Below are 15,912 nucleotides of genomic sequence, written 5' to 3'. Positions count from 1 at the left end.
TTAAACCAATAATTAAAGAAGCCCAAACCAGACAATAAAGAGCCTAAAGCCCGACAACATAGAGCCTAAAGCCGGACAACATCTACTTTGTTTAATGCCTATATTACATGGGGTAAATTTTGGTGATGAACTGTTTCCACCGAGTCTCGATCCCAAATCATGAGCTTAAGAGAGATGTCCTACCACTACACCAAAAGAGGGTGGACTATAAACACTATAGACATCTCAGGCCCTACAATGTCATATCGAAAATAAAAAGAATATTTTACACCATTAAGATGTGATAGGCACAATGTTTTTTTTTTGAGAAATGGACTACGATTTTTTTAGAAATGAGCTAGGTCCAAAAATGGAAGTTCCCTGTAAACACATTAGTATTTTTTTTAGAAATCGACTACGATCTACCTTAGTCATTACAAGGTATTGATACATGATTAAGATGTGATAAGCACGAAAATCGTCTAAATTAAACCAATAATTAAAGAGGTCCAAACACGATAATAAAGAGCCTATAGCCCGACAACATCTATTTTATTTAATGTCTAAATTACATGGGGTAAATTTTGATAATGAACTGCTTCCACCGAGTAGCGATCCCTGGGCACCAAAGAAGGGTGGACTGTAAACACGATAGAAATCTTGGTCTCGGGCCCTACAATGTCATGTAGAAATCAAGAAGTAGGGAAAATCACTCAACCATCCGACGCTTTGGCCGAGTGGTTAAGGCGTGTGCCTGCTAAGTACATGGGGTTTCCCCGCGAGAGTTCGAATCTCTCAGGCGTCGATTTTCTTTTTCTTTCTGTTTAGAATTTCTCGATATCTTCATCAACAACGATACTATTTCAGTTCTTTTTGTTTGTTAAGATATCATAGGTTTGACCATAGCTAGACAGTTTCTAATGGAGACAAGATGATCTCTCTGTTGCTATTGTTGATGCTTCCCGCTCCTTGTTCTCGTGGTGCTACTGGCTGGTGCTGGTACGAACTTCTTTCTTTCTCACTTTAGGGTTTTGATTAGAATTTCAGTTATGAAGCTGAAACTTCTTCTGTTCAATAATTTATGATCTTTTAATTTTGGTAGAATTGAAAGCTAAAAATTGATCCTTCATGAGGTCATTTGTTCTGTCTCTTAAGAAGAGAGGGAACAGTGCCAATCTTTAATTTGGGTAGACTCTGAGATTGTAAAGTTTTTTTTTTTTTTTTTTTTTTTTTTTATGAAATTAGATTGTTAAGTTGAATAGGGAATTCACTATCAAAAGGGAGACTTTGAGTACAGCATTGTAATTACTCTTTAGACAATGATACATGTAACGAAAACTGAGGAAATGTAGTTGTTGCACTTTTCTCGCCTTTTGGCGATTTTTGTTTGTAAATAAGATTTTTCTACCATCTATTTGTCTTCGCGATGATTTTGGGACAAGGGTGTTTGTGGATGGTGCACAAGACACTTGGAAGTGAGATATGGGAGTTTGCTATGAGAAGCAAGCAATTGCGGGAAATGTTGGCATTGAGCATACAAGATCAAGGCATGGATCCCATGAATATATTGGGCTGGAAAAGAACAGGTAATGTGATTCTTAAGTTTACATCCTTATGCTATAGCCCAGCATGGTATAGAAAAAAACAAGTGGAGTTTATGGAGTCAATGAACTTGAACCTTAAAAGTTATGATGAGGACAACTTAAGTAGTTTTGGGGTCCACAATAATATAGGATTGCTTATTTTTAGGTGAATATATTGTTTGAAATTTGATGCGGATGTTATATTATCCAATACCCATTTGACCAAATACTTGTAACTTACTCTTGCAAAAATTGGGGGCAGTCTTCAGTAGTATATCTAATACTACTATAGTGTATTCTCCCGAGCAATTTTGCACCTGAAGTTGTGTTTGGGGAGTTGGGTCCCTTCTAATGGGACTAGCTCAAATCTCAAAATGCAATAAGTTCACATATCATTGCGTTAGATGTTATGTTTAGCTTTCCGAAGAATATCTATGAGAGATTCTTAACCACAAGTTGCCTTGATTGATTTTAAGCTATTTGGTCTGGACATATGTAAGCTATTTATGGTAATTTTATTATTTTAATATATACCAGGGAGCTTGTTAGTTGGTAAGACTGAAGACGAGGTGCGCGTTCTAAAAGAGAGGGTGAAGCTGCTATCAGACGCTGGGTTGAGAGCTGAGTACTTGTCTGTCAGTGCTTTGCATATGAAAGAACCTTCACTTTAGATTGGGAAAGATGCGGGGCAGTGTTTTTACCAGATGACTGCCAATTCGATGCTCTACGTGCTGTGGCTTTCATTGAGAAGGTGATTGGCTTAAATGCCCCAAAATAAAAATAAAAGGTTATAAAAAGGAGAACAAAAAAGAAAAATAAATTAATAAATAAGATTATTCTCAATTGGATGTTCAGCTGCTTGGGTGTGCATGCTGCCGAATTTCTAATCTTGTAGTTTAACCTATATTTTTTAATAGGGAAACAGATATTTTGCTGCAAAAGACAGATACGCAGAGTTTTATCATGACCCAGTTCTTCGTCTAATAAGGTGTATGTGATTTTCTGTTTATGTGTGAGCACTTGCTGAAACTTAATGAGTTATTGCTACTGGAACATGTTTTCCGGGAGCTAGTTCTCATAATCTCAACCAATTCCAGATCAGAGAAAAATGGACAAGTTGATGCTGTTCAAACTTCGAAAAATATCTTGTACTGTAAGAAGGCTGTTGGCATTGCAGCCGGTTCATGGAGTGGGTCTTTGATGCAAAATCTGGTTAGGGAATTTGACCTTCACTTGGACTTACCTGTAAAGCCTCGAAAGGTTTGGCTCTTTTTAACTGATATAATTCTGTATGAAGATCTCATATACACATGAGTTAGTTTAACTTTTCTCTGCTGAAGGTTTTCCGGAGTATCCAGATTGAAATCTCTTTTGTCATTAGATTTTTGTGTGGCACAAATTTACATATCCTCGAAACTTCAGTGGGCCCCTTCTTTGATGTACTTCTACTGATCAACAAATTGTTCATTTATGGTGTGTTTGGATGGCGGAATCATGAATCCGCGGATTCATGAGTCCTTGGGATTCATGATTCCACGGATTCATGAATCCAAGTAATATTTTTTGGCTTGTTTGGCAACTAAAAATCCTATGATTTATTATTATTTGAGTATTTTTAAACGTCTTTAGAAAAAATATGATTTTTGAAAAAAATAATGATTTTGAAAAAAAAATAATGATTTTGTAGAAGGAAATATTTTTTTGTTGATTTTAAGTTTGAAATTTAGGTTCATTAATCCAAAATCCTAGCAAATCCTAGGGGGTAGGGTGGGATTTTGGTCCAATACAAATTTTGGAATTAGGAATCCTTAGGATTCAAGAGTCCTAGGATTCTTGGTAGCCAAACAGACCAAGGATTCATGATTCCTACCAAATCCCACTTTTGATAGGAATCCTACTTAGGAATCCTGCAACCAAACACACCATTAACTGTTTTCCTCTGCAAACCTGTTTTGCACAATGCTACAACATAAGCAGTGGATGTCCTTTTGTTGTAACTTGTAACTGGTGACTTTAGAAACTTATGTTCGTTTATTTATGGTTATTAACATGTCTAACACCATATGGAATGGATTATTCGGCATTACTGAATTACTGACTTCAAACTGCAAATTACAGTACTGGAACATGGGTATTCAAATATAGTGGTCCAATTACATTCTTTGTGTTAGTTTCTCATGAGATCACTCAATTGAACATGTTACTTGTTATCTATAAGTCTAAATTATTGCGTTGACTTGTGGATTGATGCACTGTCTTGCTAAATCAGTAGCTTGTCTTCTGCGTCTTAGGGTCACTTGCTTGTGATAGAGAACTACAACTTGATGCAACTGAACCATGGTTTGATGGAGGTGGGGTATGAAGATCATCAAGTGGTTGAGCCTCATTTTTCCTCTTTGGCTTCACCAGTGACAACTGAGGAGCAGACCTTGTCTATTTCTATGACAGCGACGATGGACGTGACGGGGAACCTTGTTCTGGGTACTGTTTCCTCCTCTGCTATCATGGTTTGATGCTATAATTTGTTCCTTTTTCTTTGTTTTCTTTTAATAATTTATCTCAAACTCAACCTATGTTGTTGATCTAATAGAAATTTCATTCTTAATGGACCAACCATCTCGGCCAGTCATAACTATGTATTTCAAGGTTTTCAAATCAAGTGTCATTATCAGATTCTGATATATGTACTTGTATTTTGTCCACCACTAGCTTCATATAGTCGCCTGCCTTTTGGCTATTCACCCTCTATTCTCTTGGTGCCCGCATATTTTTGCAAAAAATGTCTCCTGGCACCCTGTTGTACAAATTGAGCACCCCTTGCCTTCTTCTTCCTCCATTTTTATTTTAATTGTTTTATCTAAAATCTTCACCAAAACCCTTAAAGCTCCTCGTGTCTTTTGAGGGGTACCATTTGTAGTTAGTTCCTTTCAAGAATGAACAAAGGCTTCAAAAAACCTCAGTTTCTTATTAAAGATAGGTTCTAAAAGCCCTAATTTTGTTTTAATGATCTTTAATCTAGTAAATGAAAGGTTTTCGAAGGGGTTAAACCCTTGAAAAATGTTTATCATCAGTTTTGGGTTTGATTTCGAGGGGTTTTTGAGTGGTTTATAAGTAGTAAAGGACTGGAACGAGTCTGATTAGTTCTGAATGGTTTCAGTTCCAGTCCGAGAGAATGAGCAATGTCTTGGACTGTCCAGTCCGAGAGTGTTAGCATGGACTGTCCAGTTTGAGACCACTTGGACTCTCCAGTCCGAGAGTATGCTTACTCTTTTGGAGTGGACAGTCGAAGGGCAGGGCGCCTACGGAGTGGGCCCCAGTTAACACAAATTGTCTCGAGTCAATGACTCCAGCAAGCCGCCAACAGGCAAAATGCAGGACGCCTTTAGAACTTAGAAGCACCCTTATTTTTACCCTTCACCGTTCGACAGATTTATCGGGTGGAGCTAACATCTCTTTACATGTATATACTTTTTTAACATCTTTATGGAACCTCACATTTTATTCATTGATGATCGAGTGTTCAGGGAGTAATCGTGAATTTGCTGGGTTCAATATGGAAGTAGAAGTCTCCATCATTGAACGCATATGGGTGCGTGCTGCAGAGTTAATTTCATCTTTAAGAGAACTATCCTTGGCAGATGTTACAACGAGCAGAAAAGTGAAAATAGGACTACGCCCTAATAGTGAGTTCTTAACTCCTGTATGTCTTCATATTTTACAAAGTGAATGAATGAATGCAAATAAAAGAACTAATTAAAATGCTTTTGCTTCCTTCTGTGGTCATTAACAGTGGCTGATGGAAAACCAATTATTGGTCCTATTCCTAGTCTTCCTAAGGTCGCAATTGCAACTGGACACGAAGGAGGAGGACTTCTACTGGTAATCTGCTCTATCTTATGTTTCAACTTCAATAAAAATCTATTGTAATATGTGGAGTGGTAGAGAACTGATAGATCCATCTCTCGTGGTACCGCTAGCAGCAATTGTAAATAGTAAAATAATAACAAAAAATCCCAAGTTTTCAGCTGAATTTATGGTAAATTTTCTTATGGGGTTAAAAGTTATCCAAGAGTCTTCTTTTTGAAGATGAGGTACTGCATTATTGAGGAGTCTATCATCATGAAAAATTGGTCATCTCCATGTGGATTGCAGACACAATAAAAAATCCAATTAATAGAAATCCAAATTTTCAGCTGAGTTTAGACTAAATTTTCTTATGGGATTAACTATCCAATGAACTATTCTTCTTGGGGATAATGTAACGCATTTTTGAGAAGATCATTCTCATGAAAAACAAGTTCTGGGTAATCAGATTTCGGATCTGAATTTAAAAGAAACAAACACAATCTAAGTGACAAAACAGATTCTAACTTGTAAACAAAAAAGCAAATAAAATAATGTGAAGAATAATTTCTTTCTTCTGATTATTTCAGGCTTTGGGAACTGCTGAAATGGTGGCTAATATGGTATTGGGGAACACTGGGAATTTGATTATGCTCGCTTCTCTCCCCAAAGATGATGGTGTTGCTGAATTAGTGACGTTTGTTTGTCTGTAAGCTTTCTTGAACATTAATAGATGGTTCAAGATAAGTAATTTTTTGATGCAATCTCAAGTCACTCGTTTGCTTCTCTGGCTATATCAGCAATATGTACACTATTTATTGTGTCTTAGCTTACTTTTAAGTTTGATTTGTGTGCATTTAAGAACATGATCCAGGCAGGATCTTCCAAGGCAAAAGCTATCAAAGTTTACTTGTAGGCTCTAATTTTTTAGAGTTTCCTTTTGTTTTAGGAATTATGTCCCTTGTACCAAGTACTAACTACAGAATCAAGGCGAAGGGAAAACTTACTTTATATAAAAGTGTTGTTTCGAAGGATAATTATTCATTATGCTCTGCAATATATCCCTTTATATGCTCATTTATTTGACCTTTTTGGAGATGATCTTAATATTAAAGTTTCCGTAAGAATGATCATTCATGTAGAGAAGATAGTTGTCATACTCTAGTCATTCATTAGATAATCTACAAGAAGATTGAGTTTTTCTTTTAGAAATTATTGCTTCTTTTTCTAAACACTCACGAACTACTCCAAAGTCTCAACTTTTATGAAGTAAAAAAATGAAATCAATATCTTTTATGTTCTAGATATGTTTTTTTGAGTTTATTTTATACATTCATATTAATCTTAATGAACATGAGTAGTAGGATTGCTTTGCTTGCTGTAGCTGCAACACTACTTTAGGGGTTGGATGGGTAGGGAACCTCCCATGTGTGAAGGTGGATAGTGTCAAAGTTGTATATCTCTTTAAGAACATGAAGAAGTATTTGTTTCTGTTGAGCATGAAATTAGGGGTTTGGTCACTTGCAGAGAGGACATTTGTGAACTGGATGAACAAGTCAGACAAAAGGAAACGAGAAAGGTGCTTTGTTTTGCAGATAAATAGAATGTCATTGAAGTTAGCTTGTGTAAGTTTACGACAGCTATTAAGGAAATCTCAGGTAAATTAATCATTGCTCAAATGATATTTCCAAATAATATCTACTGAAATAGTTCAAAGACAACACAGACAAATTGACTTTTATACACCAAATCCTGACTTTTTCTTTCTTTAGTAATAGCACTTGTTGTCAAGGACGTTTTGATAATTCTATTGCTTCCACGGGAATTTCTAATCTATCTCTAGAGCATGCATTTTTCTAGAAGCTTTTATGGTTTTGGAAAGGCAGATTGTCCTCGTGTTGAGTTGAAACAGATGCTAGCTTTTATTTAATACGGTTAGCAAACCGATTGATCAGATTCTTATTCAGTGTCATATAGAAGATTCTGTTAACTGGTACCATGCAAGAAGTACCACAAGCGGCTTATAGTTCTTCCTTTTTTCTGGGAAACAAACATAAAGTAGTCCAATATCTCCTTACCATGTTTTCGTTGTTGATTATAATAATGATGCGCCAAATGTTTGCCTTATCATGTTGTCAGAGATATGTACTTTTACTGTCATCCAACTTGGACTATTTTGTGTGGATGCACTTGGACATTGTGCAACAATACCGTGCTTAGTGTATTTATCATTTTTGAAGCTTGCATGACCCAGCTATTAACTAAGAGTTTGGCATATAAACACATCCAAAGTTGTAAGAATTATCATTTGGTTTGCTATCCTAAACCAAAATATCTGAAAAGCTTGTTTTGCGTCATTCCTTTCACTTATATCTGGATACAAACCAAATGAATCTTAGTGTTTCGCTAATAGTTGTCTTAGTGTCTCTTATGTATTTTCTGGTGGTCATTATCAGTAGTTTGTTGGTCTTTAGTATTATAAAATGATCAACTGAAGTTTAACATTTTTTTGTTGTTCATTGAGATTCTCTTTTTTTGCATAGGAGTGCTCTGTTTTAGAAGGCTTGGATTATGGGGATGAAAATCCAACATTATGTTTTTGTTTCTCGAAGAATACAATGAAAACAAGAAACACGTCTTCAGTTTTGTTCGTGGTCATTGGTCCCCAAAAAATAGGAGTTCCGGAAGTCCAATTATCGACGTGTCTTTCCTAAAACCCAACTTACTCTGTTTGGATTTTCTTCTATGACAAGGGAATATAAATTTGCTACTAGATTCATTTGACTAGGGTTCTTTCTAAGCCACTACTCGTATCTACCGCCGTCACCATCTCATAGAACTAGGTGACGATCTCTCTACCTCTCTCTCTATTCCTCTCTCACTATTAGGAAAATTTAGTGTGCATAATAGTATCACTACTCCCTGCAACAAAGGGATAATTTGGCTTACTTGTATTGTGAAACTAAGATATTTGTTTCCTTGATTATATATTATCTGATTGGTCTTTTACCCTTTTTGGGGATGATGGCGTATGGAATCGTTGAAGTTAAATGATGCCTTGATTGAGTATTTTCCACGGATTCTTCGAAATTTCTTCCTTATTCTATTTATATGGATTTCTTACTTTTTATTTTCTTCTTCTTCTGCAGATCTGATTTCTACAAGTTTTTTGGTTTATTAGTTTCTTGTACTTGGTCGAGAGTGTTTATTACTTTTATTTCTTCAGTCGTGAATATTAAACTACTAATGCAACAAAAAAAATCTTATCTAAACTAAGAAGTATTGTGTCCCTGGACAGATGAAGTTCTGATTTCTTTATTTTAAAAAAATACTTGTGCAGCCAAACAGCGCCTAGTGCTTAACCGCAACAAATAAGGCTCAATATATTGTAACCGTTTAATTTTATATTGGCATGGACAACCCTTGACAGACAATGTGATCTACTTGGCTCATGAAGCATTCTCATTGACTGGGAACCTTGTAAACTCTAGGGTTGGCCGTCAGTCAAAATAGTTCACACTATGTGTGTGGCGATCCTATATATTCTAGTTGATTTTATCCGCCAGTGTATACTTCTAAAAGTCACTCTTTATTTGTCCCGACATACTGCTTGGTCTGCAGAAACATGTATCAGCTGGTTCTCTTAGTTGGACTGACTGAGGTGCTTTTTGTTTTTTTGTTAAATCAGAAATAAGCAATGTGTAATTTACTTGTATAATTTGAGTACTTCCATGTGTTAAATTCTCTAATCAATTCGGCCCTTAAAACAGTACCTTTCTCAAAGTTAGACTTGTTTTGAAAGCTGAAAACATATGCTTTGCATATAAATGACTTTTTTCAAGATCTTAAGATAAAAGCATGCAAAACAACTGAAGTTACATACACAATCATTTTAGATTTCAGATCTCCAAAAAATAAAGAAATAAATTATATGGGTAATTATACGTTTGAAATTGGCTTTATATTTTTTCACTTGGGGAAAAGTACGCACACTTTTGATTTTCACAGGAGTTTGCTTATTAATATTCTTCCACTTTTATGTAATGGCTTAATTTTCCCACTGAGCAGGATTACATTATGGAACGCTCTCCAGTGTCTGATAATCGCAGTCCAGTCAGGGTTCATGAATCTCACACAACTCCCGAGAATGATGATGTTCTGGGCAATGAAACAAACAACAATATAATATATGAAGCCCAAGAGGAAGCGTCTGTTGAGCATGCTGACAAAAAGATGAAGTTATGTTCAGAGAGTGATGTCAAAAGTTCCGGCGAATTCGAGGTATCTTTTCATTTTAGATCGAAGTGGTATTCCATTGACAACTCACAAAGTAGAGCTTTTTCAAAATCTCTTAAGAAGACATGGTAGATCAAACCGAAACTGCCAATGAGTATCAGGTGTCTTCCTGTGTTGCCCTTTCAGTGTCATTGCTGAAAACACCTCATGTATCCCACTTCTCCAGCCATGTAAATGTGTCTGTTGAACGTGATGGTTCAAGTTTTTTGGGCCATGTAGTATTTTCATCTGTTTTAGGTGGCATTTTGGAAGGGAATAAAATCAGACCTGAAATCTGATCCTTTCGATTTGAATCAGAGGATCTCGTCTACTACTATTTATCCTTCAAAATGGTTAAATGACGACTTTGTGCCAACAAATTAGGATCTTCTTCCTGCCACAAAACTTAGGTTGTTATGCGTATTGTATATCTGAAACCTGAGAATCGAAGTACCACAAAATAGCTTAGCAAATTGAACACCTAGGTGGTCTTCGCAGGTTTCAAAACATAGACATGTTGTGATGGGAGGATCTTCTGCTCCTACTGAAAGGCAGTCATCGTTTGCTGGAGTTGGTCGTGTTAGTTACGGCGAGGAAGAAGTAAAAAGATTGTTGGCAGAGGCACATAATAATATGATCGGGCAGTCATCCTCTGATGGACTTGTCCGTGTTATTCACAATGCAGAAGAAGTAGAAAGACTTGTGTCGGAAGCATATAATAATATGATTGGAGAGCCTTTGGAGCATAAAAACGTGGTTTGCTTGATAACCATTTCAATTATCTTTCACAATTCAATTGTCAATTTGTGTTACTTTTTTGCTAGTTATGTTATTTTGGATTTATGATTTGATTTGGTTGCATCGTGTTAGGTAATTTAGGTTCTATAAGAGAAGTTTAATATCTGTTCTTTTCTCAAACCACTAAGATTTTTTTGAATACACAACTTCTTCACCCATATCAAAGTTATATTTTTGGTTAGCATGGAAATAGTTACCTGATATAGGCCACCTTGTATAACGCAACTTCTTCATCCATATGAAAGTTATGTTTCTATCCGTAGGATGCAATGTTTTAAGTTTCTAGTCATGTAGTACTTTTCATCTGTTTTCGGTGTATTTGGAAGGAAGAGGAAAAAAAATCAGAACTCAAGTTTGATCCTTTGGAGTTAAATTAGGGGATGAGTACCTACCACCACTTAGCCCTTTAAAATTTTCACTTTGTGCCTACACATCTGAATCTTTTTCTGGCCAAAAATTTGGTTGTTCTGCATCTCCTCCAAATTGAAACCTGAGACTATAAGTATAGAATTGCTTCAGAAACTGGGTGGTCTTTGCAGGTTATCTCCGAACCAAGAAATGTTGAGAAGGGAAATTCTTCTGCTCCTATTGAAGATGAGTCTTCGGTAAATGGCGTTGGTGATGGCAGTTACTGCGCAAAAGCAAAAAGCTGCTTTAAGGTGCAAAGTGTTGATAGGACTGAAGAAGGTGTAGACCTAGGAAATGAGGTTTGATTCCTAACCATTTAATTATAGTTCACTATTCAATTTTCCATATTTGTTACTGTTTGCTCCAGTGTTATGTTACATTTTAGTTTATATACTGAAGGTTTAATGTTAGATGTCACCAAGTTAAGTAATTTAGATTCTTAACGGAGGAGTTCAATATCTGTTCTTTTTCCAAATTTGTTACCGTTTGCTCCAGTATTATGTTATATTTGAGTTTATATATTGAAGGTTTAACGTTAGTTGTCACCGAGTTAAGTAATTTGGACTCGCAGTGATTTCGAAGAGCTACGTGTTCGGGCGAGAACGACACACGTTATGGTCAACTTTTGTAATCGTACTTCAAATCAAGCGGCTCATACACTTGCGGCTAACGCTTAAACACCCTGATTTGTCAGTTTTCTTAGTTTCACCCGTAGGCAGTTAACTTGTTCTACAGTTTAGTCCTTGCTGTAACACGTTTTTATTTTCTTGGATACTGTATGACTCTTGTTAGTAATATATTGGTTTGCACTAAAAAAAACATATAGTTGTTTGACGCAAGGTAATATATATCTTTCAGTATAAGTTTTTGCTCCGCCTGGCAACTAAAATAGTTTTGTATATACTTTCAGAATCATGACGAGGTACAACCTACAATTCTTTCCAAGAGGCATTGTTTCGTAGAGGCTGCATTGAAAGTGATTAATGCGAAACTCAATGAAATGGTATATACTTTTTCTACTAAAATCTAACTTATGCAATGTTTGAATATAATGAAAGAAGTGTTGTTCTGTTGTGCCTGGAACTAATAGCAGTTTTAAGAAAGTATTACACCAAAACAACGATTTTGTAGTATTTGAATTACTTTTCAGAAATCTCCTGCACGTGGATTTTCTGAGATTGAACTTTTTATTCCCCCCCTCGTAAGATGTCAATGGTTAAAAGACCAAGTCAATTTTGATCTAATCATTCTATGTCTTTGCCTGAGGCGCCATTACAGGACTAATTAAATGACGCTTTCAACTTGCATATTGTATTTAAGTAATTTTCCTTGGATTTATTTTGCAGTGGGAATGTAATAGCCATATATTCGACGCAATTTCTCTCTGCCAGAAGTGTCTCCGGCCAGACTCAACGGGTATTTTTTACGTGCACGTTTATATCTGACTTTGTTTTCACATTACGATAATGTGGATAACTTTTGTTCTCGTAGTAAACCATTATTCACCCTTTTTGGCATTAAAATAGTACTTCAAATGATCTTAGGCTTGCCCAAAGTTCTACTGTTATAAATTTTCGAACTATCACATGTCATCTCGAGCACCCAATATAGTAAAAGTTCTAGTAACAAAGAGTTAGTCCCTTCAATGTTTATAATTTATATTAGTAGTTCATTCGTTATATTAAATATTTTATAGGTGATTTTGCTTCGATATTAAAGATAGAATCGGCCATCGAGGCTTGTGATGCTGCAACCAACAATGGTACTCCTGAAACTGGCTCGTCGATTTATCAACAACTCTCGGCAATAATTTTTCCTCAGACGAGCAAAAAACTGATGGAGGCCACTGTACGCGTGCAACCACGCGAAGTAAGTCACTTAAATTTTATTTCATCTTTGGAAACCTTTTCATTGAAGTAGCAGTAGACATGTTATACTTTCTTCCTTTTCAAAAGCAGTTGGCTTGAAGCAACTCCTAGTATACAAGTATACGACAACTTCCGTAGCAGATAGTTGTTATCATGTATATGTATATATATATATATAATATATGTGCTATACTTGAGTTGGTTCTCGTATCGTTTTGGTTTTCTTGACTTCATGTTGTTAAATGTACATGTCCCCTCCCCTCCCTTCCGTTCCTGCATGGATGGGGCGTTCAAAAGAGTTTGTAGATTCAAATGGTTACTGGATCTAAATCTATGTTTACTTAAATACTGTTTTATTCTTATGGGTGCATATTCTTGTTTGTAACTGCAGGAACTGAATATCATATGTCGGCAGAATAACTGGGCCGCACCGATGTACTATCTTGTACCACCAACTGGTAATCTCGAGGTTTTCATTTTCGATTGACAGTAATAAATATCTCGTGAAAAATAACGATATAAAATTACTAATCCAGATTGTTTATAAACTTTGTTCTATAGAAGAGGGAATCCAATATCTTGTATCTATCGAAGGGTCGGACTTCGTCTATTCAGAGTTTGGAGACATTGAAAGTGATATCGACAGAGCAAAGGAGTCAGGTGCCGAAAGGATATTGACTAAACTCCGAGAGGTGCGTGGGTCGCTAAGAAACCAGAAAATGCAAAAACCCCTATTTCTCGGCTAACTAGAAACTTCACTGGTATTTTATTTCTGACTCAGAAAACTTAATTGCCTTATGGTTCATACTTGAAACTTATTTGCTTTATTGGTTTATACAACTTATTTACTTTATTGGTTTATAAAAACTTACAAGAGAGAATAAGAGAGAGATAGACAATTACAGGGAGACCAGAGATATCTCTGAGAGTGGAGTAATTTTTTTATATTCAATTTTAATTTGAAACTTCTTAAACTTATTGGTGGATTGGTTTTGAATGTGTTGAGAAAGTGATGTTATAGAGCAGTCATATTATCCTTGACTAGGGCAATGCTTCAGCCAGCTTATCAATGTGGATTAGCTATGTTTCACATAGTACATGGTTTTTATTGGCATGGTTCTGTCCTGGACAGCTACCTCTGTAGACACTAGACTCACCCTAAAGCCTGGCTAATATCGATCGGGTGCTACTTTATAATCTGTGTAGATCTTATGTAGTTTTGCTAAATTATATTCCGTGTCTTGAACCTGAGACTTAGAGGGTTAATAATCCGTGTCTTGAACCTGAAACTTGGAGGGTGGAAACTAATTTGGTAACCACTCGAGCCAAAGGGTGGTAAAGTTACTTGCAAGATTGTCTAGGAATGGAATCTAGGGTTTCTTGTGGAAGCTAAGGTAGGGTCTGTGCCATCTTTCTCTCAAACATAATATTTCCATACTTCCACATAATTGATAGGGTACTATAGTATGGTGTGATGCTTTCTATTGGATAGGATTAGGTCTGGTCTTTAGTGGGAAGTTATTGGTATCGGTTCTAACATTTATTTAGGGGGAACCTTTGGGGATTATCGAACGATTTTAAATATCATTGTAGTAACCCTAGCTCTGACCATGTTAGATTTTGGAATATGTAAAAGGGGGGGACTCCTCTCTGTTTTTCTTTTATCGTTCTGCTAATGCTCACCTTACAAGCCGGGCAGGACTAGTTCTTTTTTCTACTCGTACTCACCTTACAAGCTCTACCTGGGCTAGCCTTGGTTTGGGTCCTGGCTTCGCCCCGGATAGATAGAGATTCCTCAAAAGCTAACATTTTAGAGAAACTCTTTCTCTAGATGGCTTAATTACGGGAACTGGTGAGGGGTGGCAACGGGTACTCGTTTACCCATAATCGAACCGAAACCATACAGTTACGTCCGCTCTTCAGTTTCATAGAATATAATATTCGACATTACCCGAATAGAGCCCATAAGATCTTAGCAGAATAGAGCCCATAAATTTTTTTGTTACCTATTTGTAGCCTCATGGATACCTAATATCCTGACTTTAACAGGTGATTAGTAGATTTTTTTTGCTCAGTCCCAATTATATCTTTTGTGTTGATTGTATTGGATCTCAATGGGTATAGGAGAGACAAGTCTGACAATCTATTATAATTTAGGGGTTTTGTTTGAATCATAGAGTAATTATCATTATTACCTACCTTTAGGATGGAGAGGAAAAAAAGGAGGTGGTGAAACTTAGTGATCCTCACAGTTTCAGTGTTTCACCACCACCAAAACCCCTAATTAGGTATTGGACTCCTAAACTATATCATCATCTCCTGCCGAAAACTATTCTTTAAAAGAGTATTTTCATCCAAACTAAGAAAGATCTTTCAAGTAGTTCGGTACTCTGTCCTCAATAATGATTTTAAATTAGGGATGGGGATCAAGGTGGTATGAGTTTTGAATGGAGTATAATCTTCTTGGTTAGTGATAAACTAATTAAATAACAAATCTTGAAGAGAAGTGATAGGTAGCTGATATCCATATTATAGGTTTGGTTTCGAGTCTTTATATAAGTAGATCGGAATCAAAATCCCCAAGAAATAAAACTCGTAATGGTTATAGGTTTCAGTTGGGGCAGTGAAATACTCGAACGCTGCCGGAAGTCATATACGGTTCTTGTTCCCCTTTCACTCTTATTTAGTGCTTCACAATGTGTTGTGCCATCACGACAAGTCGAAGGTTAGTGGTGTGTAGTCACTTGGCATGATGACCATGAAACGGGTTGTACCGCGAAGCAGCTAGAAGTCTCTCTTTGCCCTACAAATTGACTTGGGGAGTTTGGAGCTTATACAAACCTCGCATCCTATTGGCATGAGAGCTCACGATGGGAGACTTCACATGGTCAAAATCTTGTCCTTTCGGTTCCATCGTGGCTTGTTATTCCAACAATTTAATAAATAAATCTTGTCATTTTAACATTGTTATGAAACAAGTTGGTTATGCCGATCCACACTGTGAACCACTAGTAGTCCACTACTCATTTTCTTTTAGGGTTTTATCGATGAGGGAGGGTGTGTGTCTGAATCGAAATTGTCTGCGGAAGCTGAAATAAAAGGACACCATTTCAATATTTTCCTGTTGATATTGCAGTTATTGAAATGGTTATTAAATG

The 15,912-nt window shown here is 36.3% G+C and overlaps 1 protein-coding gene, 1 long non-coding RNA gene, 1 other non-coding gene and 1 pseudogene across 5 annotated transcripts; all 4 read left to right on the top strand.

Moving 5' to 3' along the window:
- The first annotated feature begins 702 nt into the window (after nucleotides 1–702).
- TRNAS-GCU (transfer RNA serine (anticodon GCU)) lies at nucleotides 703–784 on the top strand. Its single transcript has one exon. It is a non-coding gene; the product is annotated as a tRNA-Ser (tRNA).
- A 61-nt stretch (nucleotides 785–845) lies between these two features.
- On the top strand, nucleotides 846–1,189 carry LOC147532283 (uncharacterized). Its single transcript, XR_015227352.1, has 2 exons — nucleotides 846–978; nucleotides 1,082–1,189. It is a non-coding gene; the product is annotated as an uncharacterized LOC147532283 (long non-coding RNA).
- An 88-nt stretch (nucleotides 1,190–1,277) lies between these two features.
- Nucleotides 1,278–6,326, top strand: LOC147532282 (uncharacterized; annotated as a pseudogene). Its single transcript, XR_015227351.1, has 8 exons — nucleotides 1,278–1,565; nucleotides 2,100–2,313; nucleotides 2,480–2,550; nucleotides 2,660–2,822; nucleotides 3,854–4,043; nucleotides 5,087–5,245; nucleotides 5,353–5,441; nucleotides 5,996–6,326. The product of XR_015227351.1 is annotated as an uncharacterized LOC147532282 (transcript).
- Nucleotides 6,327–6,932: 606 nt separating this feature from the next.
- Nucleotides 6,933–13,732, top strand: LOC147532281 (uncharacterized). 2 transcript variants are annotated; one of them, XM_086646395.1, is made up of 10 exons: nucleotides 6,933–7,063; nucleotides 7,949–8,248; nucleotides 9,474–9,686; nucleotides 10,179–10,436; nucleotides 11,018–11,185; nucleotides 11,797–11,889; nucleotides 12,233–12,302; nucleotides 12,583–12,755; nucleotides 13,146–13,212; nucleotides 13,316–13,732. In XM_086646395.1, exons 3-10 carry the CDS (start codon nucleotides 9,483–9,485, stop codon nucleotides 13,498–13,500), a joined length of 1,218 nt encoding a protein of 405 aa, XP_086502521.1. In that variant the 5' UTR covers nucleotides 6,933–7,063; nucleotides 7,949–8,248; nucleotides 9,474–9,482; the 3' UTR covers nucleotides 13,501–13,732. The 2 variants fall into 2 exon arrangements, with proteins under 2 accessions (XP_086502521.1, XP_086502523.1); XM_086646397.1 differs by having other exon boundaries at nucleotides 6,955–7,063; nucleotides 10,179–10,433.
- The last annotated feature ends 2,180 nt before the right edge of the window (nucleotides 13,733–15,912 follow it).

This window comes from Eschscholzia californica, unplaced genomic scaffold, assembly GCF_041429995.1.
Source record: "Eschscholzia californica isolate CP2 unplaced genomic scaffold, dmEscCali1.0.p SCAF_6, whole genome shotgun sequence".
Lineage (NCBI taxonomy): Eukaryota > Viridiplantae > Streptophyta > Magnoliopsida > Ranunculales > Papaveraceae > Eschscholzia > Eschscholzia californica.
The sequence above is the reverse complement of the archived record's forward strand: the minus strand, read 5'-3'. Positions and strand labels throughout refer to the sequence as shown.

Coding starts and splice junctions, on each gene's coding strand:
- LOC147532281 (XM_086646395.1), top strand. CDS start 9,483: ATGGAACGCTCTCCAGTGTCTGATAATCGCAGTCCAGTCAGGGTTCAT. Junction 11,186..11,796: donor GTGTAGACCTAGGAAATGAG/GTTTGATTCCTA, acceptor ATATACTTTCAG/AATCATGACGAGGTACAACC. Junction 12,756..13,145: donor TACGCGTGCAACCACGCGAA/GTAAGTCACTTA, acceptor TTGTAACTGCAG/GAACTGAATATCATATGTCG.